The sequence below is a fragment of the Pipra filicauda genome, unplaced genomic scaffold (genome assembly GCF_003945595.2).
Source record: "Pipra filicauda isolate LSUMZ 115617 unplaced genomic scaffold, ASM394559v2 scaffold7_size6619720_pilon, whole genome shotgun sequence".
Lineage (NCBI taxonomy): Eukaryota > Metazoa > Chordata > Aves > Passeriformes > Pipridae > Pipra > Pipra filicauda.
In genome coordinates, this window is record NW_024104976.1 from 1,076,884 (window position 1) to 1,090,912 (window position 14,029).

Genomic DNA, 14,029 nt, shown 5'->3' on the forward strand with positions numbered 1-14,029 from the left:
CTTCAGCCTGACCCACGTTTATCCATGTCTGCTCATATGCTCTGGTGGAAGGGCAGTGATGATAGTGTTGACCATAAAAACATTCAACTACCTCAAAACATCACACTTAATTAGTCTATTTGTGTTATGAAGATTTTCCTGGGGAAAAGTAAAAAAAGGGTAGTGGCAGAGAAGTGGCTTTTATTTAGCTAATAAGACAGTGTAGTTAATGTCTGAATGCCATACACAGAAGAGCAGCAGGTTTTCCCTATTTAACATACAATTAGGGAAGTAACAAGTATTCTCAGAAGAGGCCCAGGAAACCATTTTTAAAAATTCCTAATTATTTTACTTGTTAAACTTCAAGCAAAGGATGTCTCCCAGCACTCTTGGGACAGCTGTCACTGCTGTTAATCCCCCAAACTGGTTACCTGCAAACTGAGATACAAAAGCAACACCCCCACACAAACTACTGAAAATCTGGTCTACATTTTTGTAAATGGAACTGGATATGCTTATTCCTACTTTTTGTGGAATCTGAATCAAGACTTTCACTATTTTAATGTAACACGATACACAAATTCACATAGGTGCTACCTACTGCAAGTTCTGGGGCTGAGAATTAACTTACATTACTTTCACCACAAAATGCATTACTTGCAAGGTAAAGTGTTAATTGTAAAAAGAAATATTAAATTATCAGATTTTTTTTAAGAAGCATTGTTACATGTAAAAAAATGCTATTTTTTTTCAACTGATCTTTTAGGAACATTCCATATGAACTGTTACTACCAGTTTTTCAGTTGTAGTCTAGTCTTTTCCCCTCTCCAAAGTCCTGCAGTGTTAAGTGTTATGGCATTAAGTGAGATGCAAACACAAAGAATTAAAGTGTAGGAAACCACTGTCACAGGCTTAAAGAACAAACCTCTCCTTTTCCAAATCACACAGCTGCTGAGCAGCAGCTGGAAAACCAGCTCCCTCAGGAGCTGTGTATTTTGTCACAACAGATTTGGGATTGGTTTTCTCTGAAATGTTTCAGCATCTAAATAATGCAAGAAAGCAGTCAACAATGCTGAACTGGGTGGATTAAATAATTAAATTATGTAGCTTACTTACTTCCCTGTGTGAGAAATACTCTTTCAATACCCTTGTAATAGGAATGTCACTGAAGCATTTCAGATTTTCATTAAAAAATAGAGAAGGTGTGAATTATATTCCTGTATTTAAAAAACCAGGTTCTAAGAAGATATGCTAACACTTTGTTCTTGGATATTATCAGAAGTTCCAGTGCTGCTTCTACTTTCCTTCTCTCTGGTAATCTGAAGAAAATTAAAATGCTAAAGGTTTCAACAGAGAAGTGACACTTGATGTTCTCAAACAAACTAAATTTCGTGCTCCTACTGCCCAACACCAGCAGGATGTGGCACTATCCAAACAGTGTCAGGCTACTTCTTCAGACCAACTTGTTTTTTTCTTTGCCACCACACTTTTCCAATGCCTTCCCTGAAGGACACCTGACATTTCTTATTTTTTCTGCTAGTGTGGAGCAGGTCACTTCTGAAAGTTATACATTTCTCCCCCCTCAATTTAGACAAACGCTTCTCATTGTAATTCCAGCTGTAAGTCAAACAGAGTTAAGCCAGTGCTCGTGCCAGCGAGATGGACAGAAATATGAACAGTGTTAACTACTCCAAGGCTTACAGGAATTTCCCAACCATGTTTTTTCCTTTTGAAAAAGCTTCAGGTCTGAGTCACTGCAACACTGAGCAGATGGAACACTCCCCACGGTCACTCACACCCATCACACAGTCACATCTGTTTATTTTGCTAAGAAATTAGTCACATGCAAAACTCCTGAAGACCAGTGACATGGCTGTAAAAACTGTGTTTGTCAGGAAACAAAAGCTTTCCCAACTTTTACTTGCGATTTTCTCAAAATGTTTTTCCTATTTCATACAATGAATTTGGTTGCATTTTCAAAGTTACAGAGGCTCCTCTAGGAATCCTTCTCAATTTGCAGAGTCAGTCACACATCCAGACTAACTGTTGCTGTTATCTGGCATTAAAAAGGTGTAAATACACCTTCAATATCTGCCCATTCTCTCCCAGTAACAGGAGGAGATACAGTCAGACATCTAAGAAGCAGCTCCTAAACATTGTAGAGTTATTTTTGTCTCATTTGCTTATTAATCCCCTCACATGTGTTCGTCTGTGACAGCTTTCACTCTTTTACCTCCCTAGTTTCTGGAGTTGGCCAAAGTTGCGGTACCTCAAAGGCGAACAACTGCTTTGATCCAGCATGGCAAAGTCTACTTTTCCACATAAAGAGTTACTTAAATTCACCAAAATAACCTTTCAGACTGAGATGGACAGCAGAAGTCTGTAAACAAGAATAAATTTATTTTAGATTCTTTAAAGATTTAATGATATACAAAATGTATACAGTATTATATCCTTATAACATTTTACCTTTCCCCATCAAACATAAAACACCATTTAAACAGCTATTGTGTTCGTGCCTTAGGTCTGTATCTATAAGATACACTACTCAATAAAAAATTTATAGAGCTATATACTGCCCTTTTAATTAAAAATTACAAATTAGTACCTATGTAACAAAAAAAAAAAATAAAATCGCAGCATGAAACTTCAGTTGGACAACAGTTTTTTCTTGCTGAATGCTCAACAATATTTGGGACAGTTAAATTACATTTTATTGGCATGAAGGTGCATTGCAATCTCCCGTACTTTACACAACGCTAATCCAACCCTAGTCTCTCTTAAGTACCACAAATAACGTAACATTAAGGATGTTTTCTACACAATTTTAAATACATTTACAAGTTATGTGTACATTCGGTTTCGATATACTGGTTTTACGAGATCTTTGGAAGGCAGAGCTTCTGAAGCAGTCACTACGTACGGACGAGGAAAAGCACTTCCAACTTGTGTTCTTACAAGGCAACTTATTTGGACCAGCACATACTAATTCTTCTATTAAATATGATTATACCAGTCTATCATGGCTTTGTTACTATTTGACAGTGACTTGATAAAATTGAAATGTGTAAAAACAAGAAATTTTTATTATGCACAATTAGGGCTCTATTCCACAAAACAACCAAGCCCAGCTTTACAGTCACGAAGCTGCATGAATCCTGATTCAGGAGACTCTCTCTCTCTTTTGGAACAGATCAAGTTCCTACCTTCAACTTCATTCTGTTGGCATCCTATATACACCTCATTTGGTTCTGTCCTCTTCAAAAGGCCAGATTAAAAGACACCTGGTGAGGAAACATTAGTGGAACACTTCTGAAAACACTCTAAGAATACTCTGGCATTACAGAGGTAGGTGCTTTCTCCTGGTTTTGCTCATTGACAGTAAGACAAATGCCAAAAAGACAAATGCTTTACCTTAAAACATCAACTACTAAAATCCTTTTGGTGGAAGCCATATTTCCCACCAGAGGACTACAGAAGGAAAATCCTCCACTAAACCAAAATAAAATAAAAAATAAAACTTTCTGTTTAAAAAGCCCCTTTAAAAACACATCTTAAATACTTCTCATTATTCCACCTTTAGAATGATCAGCTGCCATGCTGCTCTGTAGATGGTTATCACAAGTTGTAAGGTCCTTAGATTATGGACCAGCCAAAATCCCACTTATGAGACAGTAATCCTTCTTTTGACATGTTTTTCTTTTAATTATAGTGAAGGACAGGTAAGTGACAACTTTGTGATGTTCCATGAAGTTTGAGTGGAGCCATGGATTTGGTCACATCTTTAGAGCATCAGACGAATAGAACCAGCTGAATCGGATTCTTTGGTGCAGCTTCCAGGCTGAATTGTCAATTCAGGGGAATCATCCTGAGGAAATATCATCTTGTCAGGTGTGTAATCGTTCCTCTTCAGATCTGTACAAACAGAATGAAGTCATAATGATTACTATTTCTTGAGCTAGTAGAATCAGTGGGGCATAAAAGTGTAGCAAAGAATTGGGTATGCAAACGTAAAGAAGAATTCCTAGATATGTAGTGTCAAAAAAGGGATCCTTTTATCATACATGTAATCAGAAACCCAAAGTCAAATTACAAAACCACTGTTTATTACTTATTCCACCTCCACAGCATGACTTAACTATTTCATTATGTACCATACAACATCTCATTACATAAGTGTCTCAGAAGAAGAAATACAGCAGCTCTTACCAGGAAGTTTGAGTTTCCTGCAGCAGGAATTGCAGTGGTGCTTTGCTCTGAAGTTTTTTATTGCATCCTCTCCCAAATTGGCCGGACCAAACACCATATCATGAGACCTTAGAAATAAAGTGATCATAAACATTAGTTGCATGTATTCTCTGTCTAGTGAAAATTTTATAATACTTTAAGTCTTTCTTTAACCTTACCTTTTTTCTCCAGCTTTTATCACAGAGGGATCTGTCAAATTTTCACCAACACCTTCAGAGAGAACATGAAGAAAAAGTTAAATCTGACACATTTCTGATTACATAAATGCATTAATATTGAAAAGCATTGGAATCCTTAGCTATGACTTCTCAGCTTCCCCAAGAATAAAAGCAGAAAAAAATCCCCAAGAAATGCAACCCAAACTATATGATTCTCTATCCTTACAAAATTGCTCCTCAGTGAGCACTTTGTACTTCTCAGATTTCTTTCACTTATTTTTACATCTGCCTGCAATTCCTAACCTGAGTTTTTACCTGTAAGAAAATTTCCCTATATAGCTCCCACAGCCAGAATATCTGGCACATAGTTCAGAATAAATACAGCTTATCATATTGGCACTGCACAAATGCACCAAAAAAATAGAATTTTTATAGCACATTTCATTAGGAAAATATGTATATATTTCTATTCTCTGTGTTGTTGTACGATTTAATGCTATATTAAGAGCAACAAAGCTGGTGAAAGGTCTGGAGCACAAGTCCTGTGAGGAGCAGCTGAGGGAGCTGGGGCTGTTTAGCCTGGAGGAGGCTCAGGGGCACCTTATCACTCTCTATAACTCCCTGAAAGGAGGGTGTAGCCAGATGGGGGTTGCTCTCAAGCGATAGGACAAGAGAAAATGGCCTCAGGTTGCACCAGTGGGAGGTTTAGATTGGACATGAGGTAAAATTTCTTCCCTAAAAAGGTTGCCAAGCACTGGAACAGGCTGCCCAGGAAGTGGTGGAGTTACTGTCCCTGGAGGGATTTAAAAGATGTGTAGGTGTGGCACTTGGAGACATGGGTTAGTGGTGGACTTGGCAGTGCTGGCTTAACAGTTGGACTCAGTGATCTTAGAGGTCCTTTCCAATCTAAATGATTCTGTGATTAAATAAGAAAACCATAGATTCAAACTAATTAGGCCAAGAAGAACTAAATAATGCTTGTTATTTATTACAGGCATACGAATTCTTAACAAAATGCTATCAAGAAAAAAACTCACATACATCTATCTTGGCCCCAATCCCAATTTCAAAATAAGGACATTACCTTGCAGATCTAGCACCAACAATTCTCCTCTTGTATATTCATATGTCCAGTGGCTGAAAGCCAGCATAACCTCCTCCAGCATGTTAGTTGGGATTATTTCATCACCGTTATTGTTGTTATATTTTCTAAACTCTCCGGTCATGCACTCCTCAACTGCAAACCACTGGCCAGCAGAGTGGCAATATAACAGGAAAACTTCCAAGAACCTAGTAAAAAACATATTTAATGAATATATTTACAAGATAAGTGACAAATACATCATTACTATTAGATTTTTATTTGATTTATTATTAATTTAAATAATTATAAACTATTATACAAAGCCATTTAGGTTATCACACTAGGTTAGAATCAGTGCAATAAGTGTCAATGGAAAATACTGCCAAGGATAATTCTGCTTGACATATTCACAGTAATATTCCAAGACATACATCCACATATCAGTACCTTAATATAGTTGATGCATCTGTTAACAACCCTGTAGGCAACCTCCTGTGTCAAAAGCATGCACCATAATGGCAGTTCAAATACTCACCTTGGAGAGTATGGGATGGATTTGGGCTTCATTTGATTGAATGCAAAGGTGAGCTTCTGTGCCGCTCTCTGCTGCTGAATTTCCTACAAATCAAACCCTTCATTAGCTGCATTGCAGAGCAGGGAACAGTGAAGAGCCAGGCAGGCACTGGGAACAGTGTCCAGTCCCCCAAGACAGCATAACAGATTACTTGCTTTTTAAATTATGTCTATGTTTTAAGAGTTTGAGCTCTTTGATTAAATAAGCCTGGAGCGGAGTTTTTAACCCTTTAGATTCACACAGAACCCCAGACTAACCATTTTTTCCTTTGTGTAGTAAGTATATACTAGTTCTTGAGTGGGAAAATTATTTGTTTAACATATAATGCGTGTCTATGTATAATAATTGACAAAGATAAAACTTACTCTCAAGCACAAGTGTAGCACAGTGTCCTCCTTGTAAATGCTTGACCAAGTATTCACAACTTCAGGAAGAAAAGACTTGATGATATAAAGATGCCCTGACTTCAGGATATCATATTCTGACCACGTGCACACTACTTTAAGAGCTCGACGTAAACCTCCTCCCATCTCCTCCTTACTTAAAAATTCAATTTTAGCACAGAGTCCTAGTTGTGACCAGGAGGACATGCTGTTGTTCAAGATGCTGGGAGAACTTTCTTCAAGGCGATACACAGTGACTGGTTCACCTGCGTTACAACACGGACAGAAATTACTGCATTGAATTTTCCAAGTTTAAATTTAAAAGCACTGAAAACCTACTGTCCTTTAGATTACAACATGCTGCAATATTAAGTCATTACTATCATCCTGAATTAACAAAAAATTTTAACTAGCCAGTAGGAAGACCCCTCTCCAACTTTTTTCACACAGCTGCAGAACAGTACAGCAGCTTTGTCCTCCTAATTAGAACTATTTATGACACTGTTCAAACACTGAATAAATGTTTGTTTATATTTTATACGAGTCAAGACAACTTAAAGGAATCCTTCCAAAATTTGTTTGTAATAAAACTGTTAGCACAATACTACCATCACTGTATCACCATTTCTGAGGATAACTATAATTAAATCTACATTTCATAATCAAGTGAGTTGCCCTAGAAAAGGTGTCATAAGTATTTTGGAGTGTTCTAACACAGAGACTGGATTTCTTTTAGTTTATTATGACTTTCACACTTGCTGTGAGCAAGTGTGAACTTTGCCTTGATAATTCTATATTAGAAAGATCAAGCCAAATTAGAGTCTATATAAGGTTTGCTTTTATTTTCTTCCACAGTGAACCAGCAACAGGAAATAAAATTCTTACCTCTTGGAGGCACAGGAGTGAATGGAATGCTCTGTGATAATCTCATCAAGTTATTTCTTTCTACAGCTGGAGGAAAAATACAGCATTTGTTGAAGTTTAGGGATCTAATAAGCATCAGTAAAAATACAAACATTAGTTCATAAGAATGACTGACCTGAGTAATAGTAATTGATATCCATGATAGGCTTGAAAGGAGAAGCAATACCTGAAAAGAGATTAAGGGGGGAAAAAAGATACTGCTTGCTACCTGTATTATGTACTAAAATATCACATGCAAAGAACACTCGCCAAGTAACCAGAGTTTGAAAAAGATCTGCTGTGCAGAAAATTAAGTATTGCACTTAGCTCTTCAGTACTTTAGGGGAAAAAAATAAAAATTGTAGTGCTTAATGATAGGCTGTTTGTTAAAAAAATAAAAATCACAGTATTGTGTGTCCATTAAATTCTAAATTACCAGTAATTAAATATATTCTTATACAAGACCCAAACAGTTGCTTATATGAAAAGATCTCACCATGTTTACAAGAGAAAGAAAACTTACCATTCAATGCATCTTCTTCTGATGGCCTGTGAAATGCCACAAAACCAACAGTCATTGCTTCTTCAAAACTTACTTTGTATTCCCTGATTTTGACACATTATCCTAGGTCACCTTATTAACCCCACAGTACTGCTTTTATCCTATTTTTCAAGGGCAGTACAAGTTTTCTTAATTACAAAACAGTAATGGAAAGCTGTTAAGTAATCTCATGTTTTTAGAGCTACACTTTAAATACCACCAAGTCACGTACAACATTATGTAAAGTTTGCATCACAAGAGCTCGTTCCCACAGAGGTGCTTTAATTAAAACTTGTTCACAACAGCTTACCCTTCTGTTATCAGATAAATAAGGTAATGGCTTTAACAGTTAACTCAGGGGATAATTGTTAACAAGAGCAATGACTGCACAATTTCAGAGGTGGTTACAGTTTCAAAGGTTGAGTAAAGAAGTGAGCTCCTCACTAAGTGTCAACAAAGTCATTTTCATTTAGGGACATGTTTTGCCCTCTGACATGTGATGCCATTAATCTAAATGGAACTTGTCAAAGCATGGTGAGAAGCCCAACATGACCCGTCCATGTGCGCCTGCAGCCCAGGAAACCAACCAAATCCTGGCCTGCACCCCGAGAAGTGTGACCAGCCGGTTGAGGGACGTGACTCTGCCCCTCTGCTCTTCTCTCATGAGACTCCAGATGAAGGACTGTGTCCAGATCTGGGGTCTCCAACATAAGAAGGGCATGGATTTGTTGGAGCCACTCCAGTGGAGGCCACAAAGATGCTCTGAGGGCTGGAGCATTTCTGCTACAGAAACAGGCTAGGAGAGATGGGGTTTTCAGCCTGGAGAAGAGGCAGCTCTCCACAGAGACCTTACAGCAGCTTAAAGGGGCTACGAGAGAGCTGGAGAGGGACATTCTACAATGGCATGTAGTGACAGAACAATGGGTAATGAATTTAAATTGAAAGAAGGCAGACTTAGATCACATTAGGAAGAAATTCTTCACTATGAGCACGGTGAGACACTGGCACAGGTTGCCCTGAGAAGTTGTGGGTGCCCCATCCCTGGAGTGTTCAAGATCAGGTTGGACAGGCCTTTGATGAACCCAGTCTAGTGAAAGGTGTCCCTGCTCACAGCAGAGAGGTTGGAACTAGATGATCTTTAAGGTCCCTTCCAAACCAAACCATCCTTTTTTTGATCCTATGATTTCAGTGAACACTGAAATTTGGTTATTTGTTAGAAAAAGAATTTAAACCTTGAGTTGTTTCTTTTTTTTTTTTCATTAAATTCAATTAAAATACCACTATAATCAAAAGACAATCAATAAGAAAAATAAAAATAGAGAGTGACTAAAAAATTGCTCTATTAGTAGAAAGCTTACTTACATTTGACTGCTATTTGAAGGTCTACCTTGTAGCCAATCCTTTAAAACAAAGGAGAAGAAAAACAAAGAGGGCTTCAGTTTTGTAAGGAAAACATAGTATATTTAATTGGAGGTGGGGTGGTAATGTGTTTGAAGATTTTGCAGAACAGCCTGTTTATCAGAAATACTTCACCAGGTTGTACTGAACTTCAGTTGACTGGAAAGACTCAAATACAACAGAGAAATGGTAACTACAATTAAAATGGATAAGGCTATATATTCATTACTGTTTCATGGATTACATAAATAATTCTTTTCTTTAAAAGTTGTGGGGTTTTCTATTAACAGGAAACAGCATAGATTTTCATAGTGAGAACATACACAACTTCTTCCTTTAGTCAAAACAGGTCTCCTGTTGCCTCCTAGAACAACTGAGTCCACAAATTAGAATTATTCTTTACACTGTTTGTTCTCCTTTATTTGTTCAGTTTGTAGTTCTGCTCAACAATGTCATCAAAGCTTGATACAAACCGGCAGTAAGGCTGCCTTAGAGTCCACTTGCTGAGTGTCTTCACTCGATGCTCTTCTGCTGTTGCTGTAAACTACAAAGGAAAGAGATTTGTAACTGGACAAAGAACCGCACATGTCATTGTTAACTATTTCCTAACAGAGTGAGCAACTACACAGCTTAACATGGCTCTCATAACAAGAGCCTGATCCACAGCTATCTGATCTTTAAAAAAAGGTTTCCAGCACAGTCCTAACTGGATCACTTAGCTTTTTATGACTCTTGCTGTCTGTGGCAAATACAAGGTAACAGAACTGAGCTGGCATGACCTGAAGAACCATAAGAAGCTGGAGGAGCAGATTCAAGTAGCAGCGACTACGAAAATATTTAAAGATGCTTTAACTTATTGTGTTTCCTTTGTACCTTCTTAGAATATCCATTAGCAACGCAATTTAGGGACAGAATTAGATCAACCTGAAGAGACAACAAACTTACGTTGCTCTGAATGGACTGCCAGAGGGTCAGTGAACCCACCACAGGAACTGGATTGTCTTAGACCAGAGTCAGTTTGAAGACCCTACCAAAAAAAAAAAAAAAAAGAAAGAAAATAAGATGACATTTGCCATTAGTCATCATTACCATTACTGCTTTCAACTACCACTCTTGGCAGACAATCTGCCCAGTTTTCTTTTTTAGGACTATCTAGGATTCTTTCTTTTTTCAAAAAAAATTCTGGATGTACCTCAAATACCTTGCTGGACAAAATGTACAAGCTGAGCACATAATTCAGTTAAAATGCTCCTCACCATAACCATCAGCTCGAACATTTTCAGGCACACATTAAGACTCCTGACCCACACCAAAGGGGTTCTTTACAAGGGAACATTACAATAGGATACAACTACAGAAATGCACTTTACACTGGATCTCTACAAGCACAAAATTCAGCTATTTCAGCACATGTCTTTGTTGGTTATCAAGAACGTGGCTCTGGAAGAAAATAAAGTTCAGTTTGCACCCACTTAAAATAGGAACAAAATGTAGAAAACTCTTGCCACATAAAAACCTATAGGTTATGAATGGAATTTCCTCATGGACATATTCCTTAATAGTAATTACATATTCTTGGAATATATACTGAGGTGGTGGACTTTTGACAACAAAATCTTTCTTTTGCAAAAAAGGAGAAAGGCAGTTTCATCACAAACTTGGACTATATGTAGAGTGGTGTAGGGCTGGACCAGTGTATTAATTCCAACGGTTACCTGAATAAAATGCAAGAATTCACTATGCCCTATTTTGATTTCAAGATCTATAACAGTCAGGAAATTGTTACCACCCCTTTTTGACCCTTCCCTCTTAAGGAATACACCCCACACACCTAACCACATACATACAGGCCTCTGTGTATGTATGTGTGTATCTATACACACGTGTGTGTTTGTGTAAAGACTATTTCTTTACATCCCTAAACAAACACTTCACTGGAAGGCAACACAGAGAATGCACCTGCTGTAAGTGTCTCCTGAAGACCCGTTTTTAGGTCTATACGTGTTTCAGTGTTCGGCACATCTTCAGCATCTTACAATCAATGACTGCAGTGCCTACATGAAAAGTAAGAATCAAACCAGTCCCAAGTCAAGATGGGACAGCTCTATCACTAAGCATCTAAGAACAGCAGTATTGTTTGAAAATGCTACTGGACTTTGTATCCCAATAGTACCAAACACCAAAACTATTTAGACCTACATAAAGGGGACATCCAGCTTACAAAGAACAGGATAATAAAACAGAGCTGCGTGTCTTTACTGTAAAGAATGATTCAGTATCTGTTCAAAATAATGTCCCTAATAAATGAAAACTTTACTTACTTGAAGTCTGGTTGTCTCTATGCCCTCCAATATAGCTTTTTTGAAGTCCTCCTGTTGCTCCTATCAAAAAACCAAAGCAAATCACAAAGGTTACCACCAAAAAACCCATGCCAAAAATACACATAAAAAGCATTTTGGTCACATATTATACTTATCAGAAGGTTCAGAAGAAGCAACTCAGCAGAACAGAAACATTGCAAATGGTCATAATGCAATTCTCAAGGCATATTCTCCCCTTGGGGTGGGGTAACTGCAAATGATAACTTGTATTTACTAACTTAACAGTCACATGGAGAAAACTAGCTTTTCTACATATATATATACACTACGACACTTGAAGGACAGGTTTATTATGATTAATCACTTTCTAATTAGCTATTTTTATTACTCTTTAAGAAAATGGAAATTATTCATTTTAGTTTATGACAAATTTATTAGAAAAGCCTTTTCTTCTTGGAAGTATAACGAACAATTTTGGTCCCTTTTTAAAATCATATACACTGTCATCTTGCTCCATAAATTATAATGTAAGTCACTTTAGCCTTCCTGAAGGCTGATCTTGAAATTTATGGGTGTCAAACATTTCATGAAACACTAATTATGGGATACTTAATTTGATCTTAATTCACAGTTGTACTCATCTCAGCTTTCATAACCTCAGATCTTGTTTATTATTTCATTAGTATCCTATTATGAAGCAACAGTATCTGATGGCAGTTAAAGTTGCATGAGCTTTCACTAGATTTCTTTTTTTTCAATCATAACCAGATGCAGAGCGCAGTCTGCAAGGAACATGTAAGTTCTTTGATTATATTTGCTCTTAAGACTTTTTCAAAAGATTACAGTTTAAAAGAAAACAATCCCCTTTAACATGTTTGGCAAAGTCTTTCACGCTTACCTCGATGTTGGCACTTCTGTCTTTAATTTTGCTTGCTGCCTCTTTAAAGCGCTGCAAGTCCATGCTGTCTCTGTGACCTTTGACACAGTGAATTCAAAAAGAGTATTCAAAATCAAAGCAACCTCCAATGTTCTGACCATGCCAATAGTTTGCATCAACACAGCAAAGGGTTACAAACCACCTAAGGTCTCTGTGCCTGTTTGCACTAGAAAAGACATTACAAACACACTAAAGTAAAAATTCAGTGTGACGATGCGTTGATATGAAACTATTGCTTTTCCCACACCGAGGTGTGGATTACCACAATTCAAAAGGTAAAGCTAATATTTCAAAATTTTACTCCAACATGTTCTCCTCACAGGGAAGGAACAAGGTCTGAATTACAACACTTTTATGTACGTACAACAAATGAAGGAAAAGTAGAGAGTTTTCTGGAGGTAGCTTTTACAGTACACTCTTCATCCTCACAGCTGCAAGAAATACTTTTCAGAATTTTCCCAAGCACGTGGTTTTATAATAACTTGAAATCTACTTGGCTTCACAACTGAAACCTGCACGGTACCACAAGTTTTACAAATCCTGGGCAGGAGGAATGAAGAGTATGTTGTAAATGCTAGAGATGTCAGAGGACCATACACAAAAAATCTGGCTCCAGTAAATAAGTACAGTTAGTATTCAAAGTTATTAGTGGTGAAGTACATTTAAAGATTAGATAAGAGTTATACAATCAGTGTCCGTTATTTCTGTTTAGTCTTACTTTCTGAATTTAAAAAAAGAACACACATTTTTTTTCAACCTGAGGCACTTGTAAAGAAATAGCTAATGAGTGTGCAAATTGGAGATACTCTTCCTATGCATATGCCAATCTAAAAACACTAGTGCGTGTAGGGAACTTCTTAGAAATCCAAGTTTCACAGCAGTAGAATAAACCCTTGTCTAGAGATTTAAATTTCTACATCCTCAGCAGACCTTTGGAAAACACTGAGACATCCCTAAACAATTAGGGCAAGATAATACCTCTGCAGGCAACCTGACAATTCCAGATTACCATCTTCTGCCATACACTAAGCGTACTTAAAGTATTATCTACTTTACAGGAATCAGTTAGTAAACCCACACCTGTGTTTTGCAACGAATCTGCCACTGTTTTACCATTCAAGTATGTAGGTAACTAATCAAAAACATCCACCTTTTTACTGTTAAGCAAAACTTGAGGGGAGGTAAAATGTTGTATTGAATTAAAGAATTTTGGAAGCTTCCAAAATGAGTACCCAAACATATGTTATCCTAGGCAACAGTGGAAGATCCCAGTTATAACAGTGTTTAGAAATACAGTACAGGAGGAACCCTCAGCTTGACACAGATACCACAGAGATATTTGTCCAGGACTCCATCAGCCTAAAAAGTGTTCTGTAATTACGTCAAGAAATAGACAATATTTTTGGTTTATGCAATGAGAAGGTATGAGCCTTAGAATGAGTCACAAATATTTGCCTACAATGCCCATACCAAGTCATATAGCTGCTAATTGCACAAAACTGC

The 14,029-nt window shown here is 37.3% G+C and overlaps 1 protein-coding gene across 1 annotated transcript in view; it reads right to left on the reverse strand.

Annotated features, from left to right (window-relative positions):
* Positions 1–2,358: 2,358 nt before the first annotated feature.
* Positions 2,359–14,029, reverse strand: part of TRPM7 (transient receptor potential cation channel subfamily M member 7) — a 54,209-nt gene continuing 42,538 nt past the window's right edge. Inside the window, exons 27-40 of the mRNA XM_027732005.2 lie at positions 12,488–12,564; positions 11,590–11,649; positions 10,214–10,295; positions 9,742–9,812; positions 9,233–9,270; positions 7,853–7,878; positions 7,466–7,516; positions 7,312–7,377; positions 6,409–6,692; positions 6,005–6,087; positions 5,470–5,675; positions 4,386–4,437; positions 4,189–4,295; positions 2,359–3,894 (exon numbers count right to left, since the gene is read on the reverse strand). Coding sequence (XP_027587806.1) covers positions 3,764–3,894; positions 4,189–4,295; positions 4,386–4,437; positions 5,470–5,675; positions 6,005–6,087; positions 6,409–6,692; positions 7,312–7,377; positions 7,466–7,516; positions 7,853–7,878; positions 9,233–9,270; positions 9,742–9,812; positions 10,214–10,295; positions 11,590–11,649; positions 12,488–12,564 — 1,334 coding nt within the window. The 3' untranslated portion in view covers positions 2,359–3,763. The remainder of the gene's footprint in view (positions 3,895–4,188; positions 4,296–4,385; positions 4,438–5,469; positions 5,676–6,004; positions 6,088–6,408; positions 6,693–7,311; positions 7,378–7,465; positions 7,517–7,852; positions 7,879–9,232; positions 9,271–9,741; positions 9,813–10,213; positions 10,296–11,589; positions 11,650–12,487; positions 12,565–14,029) is intronic.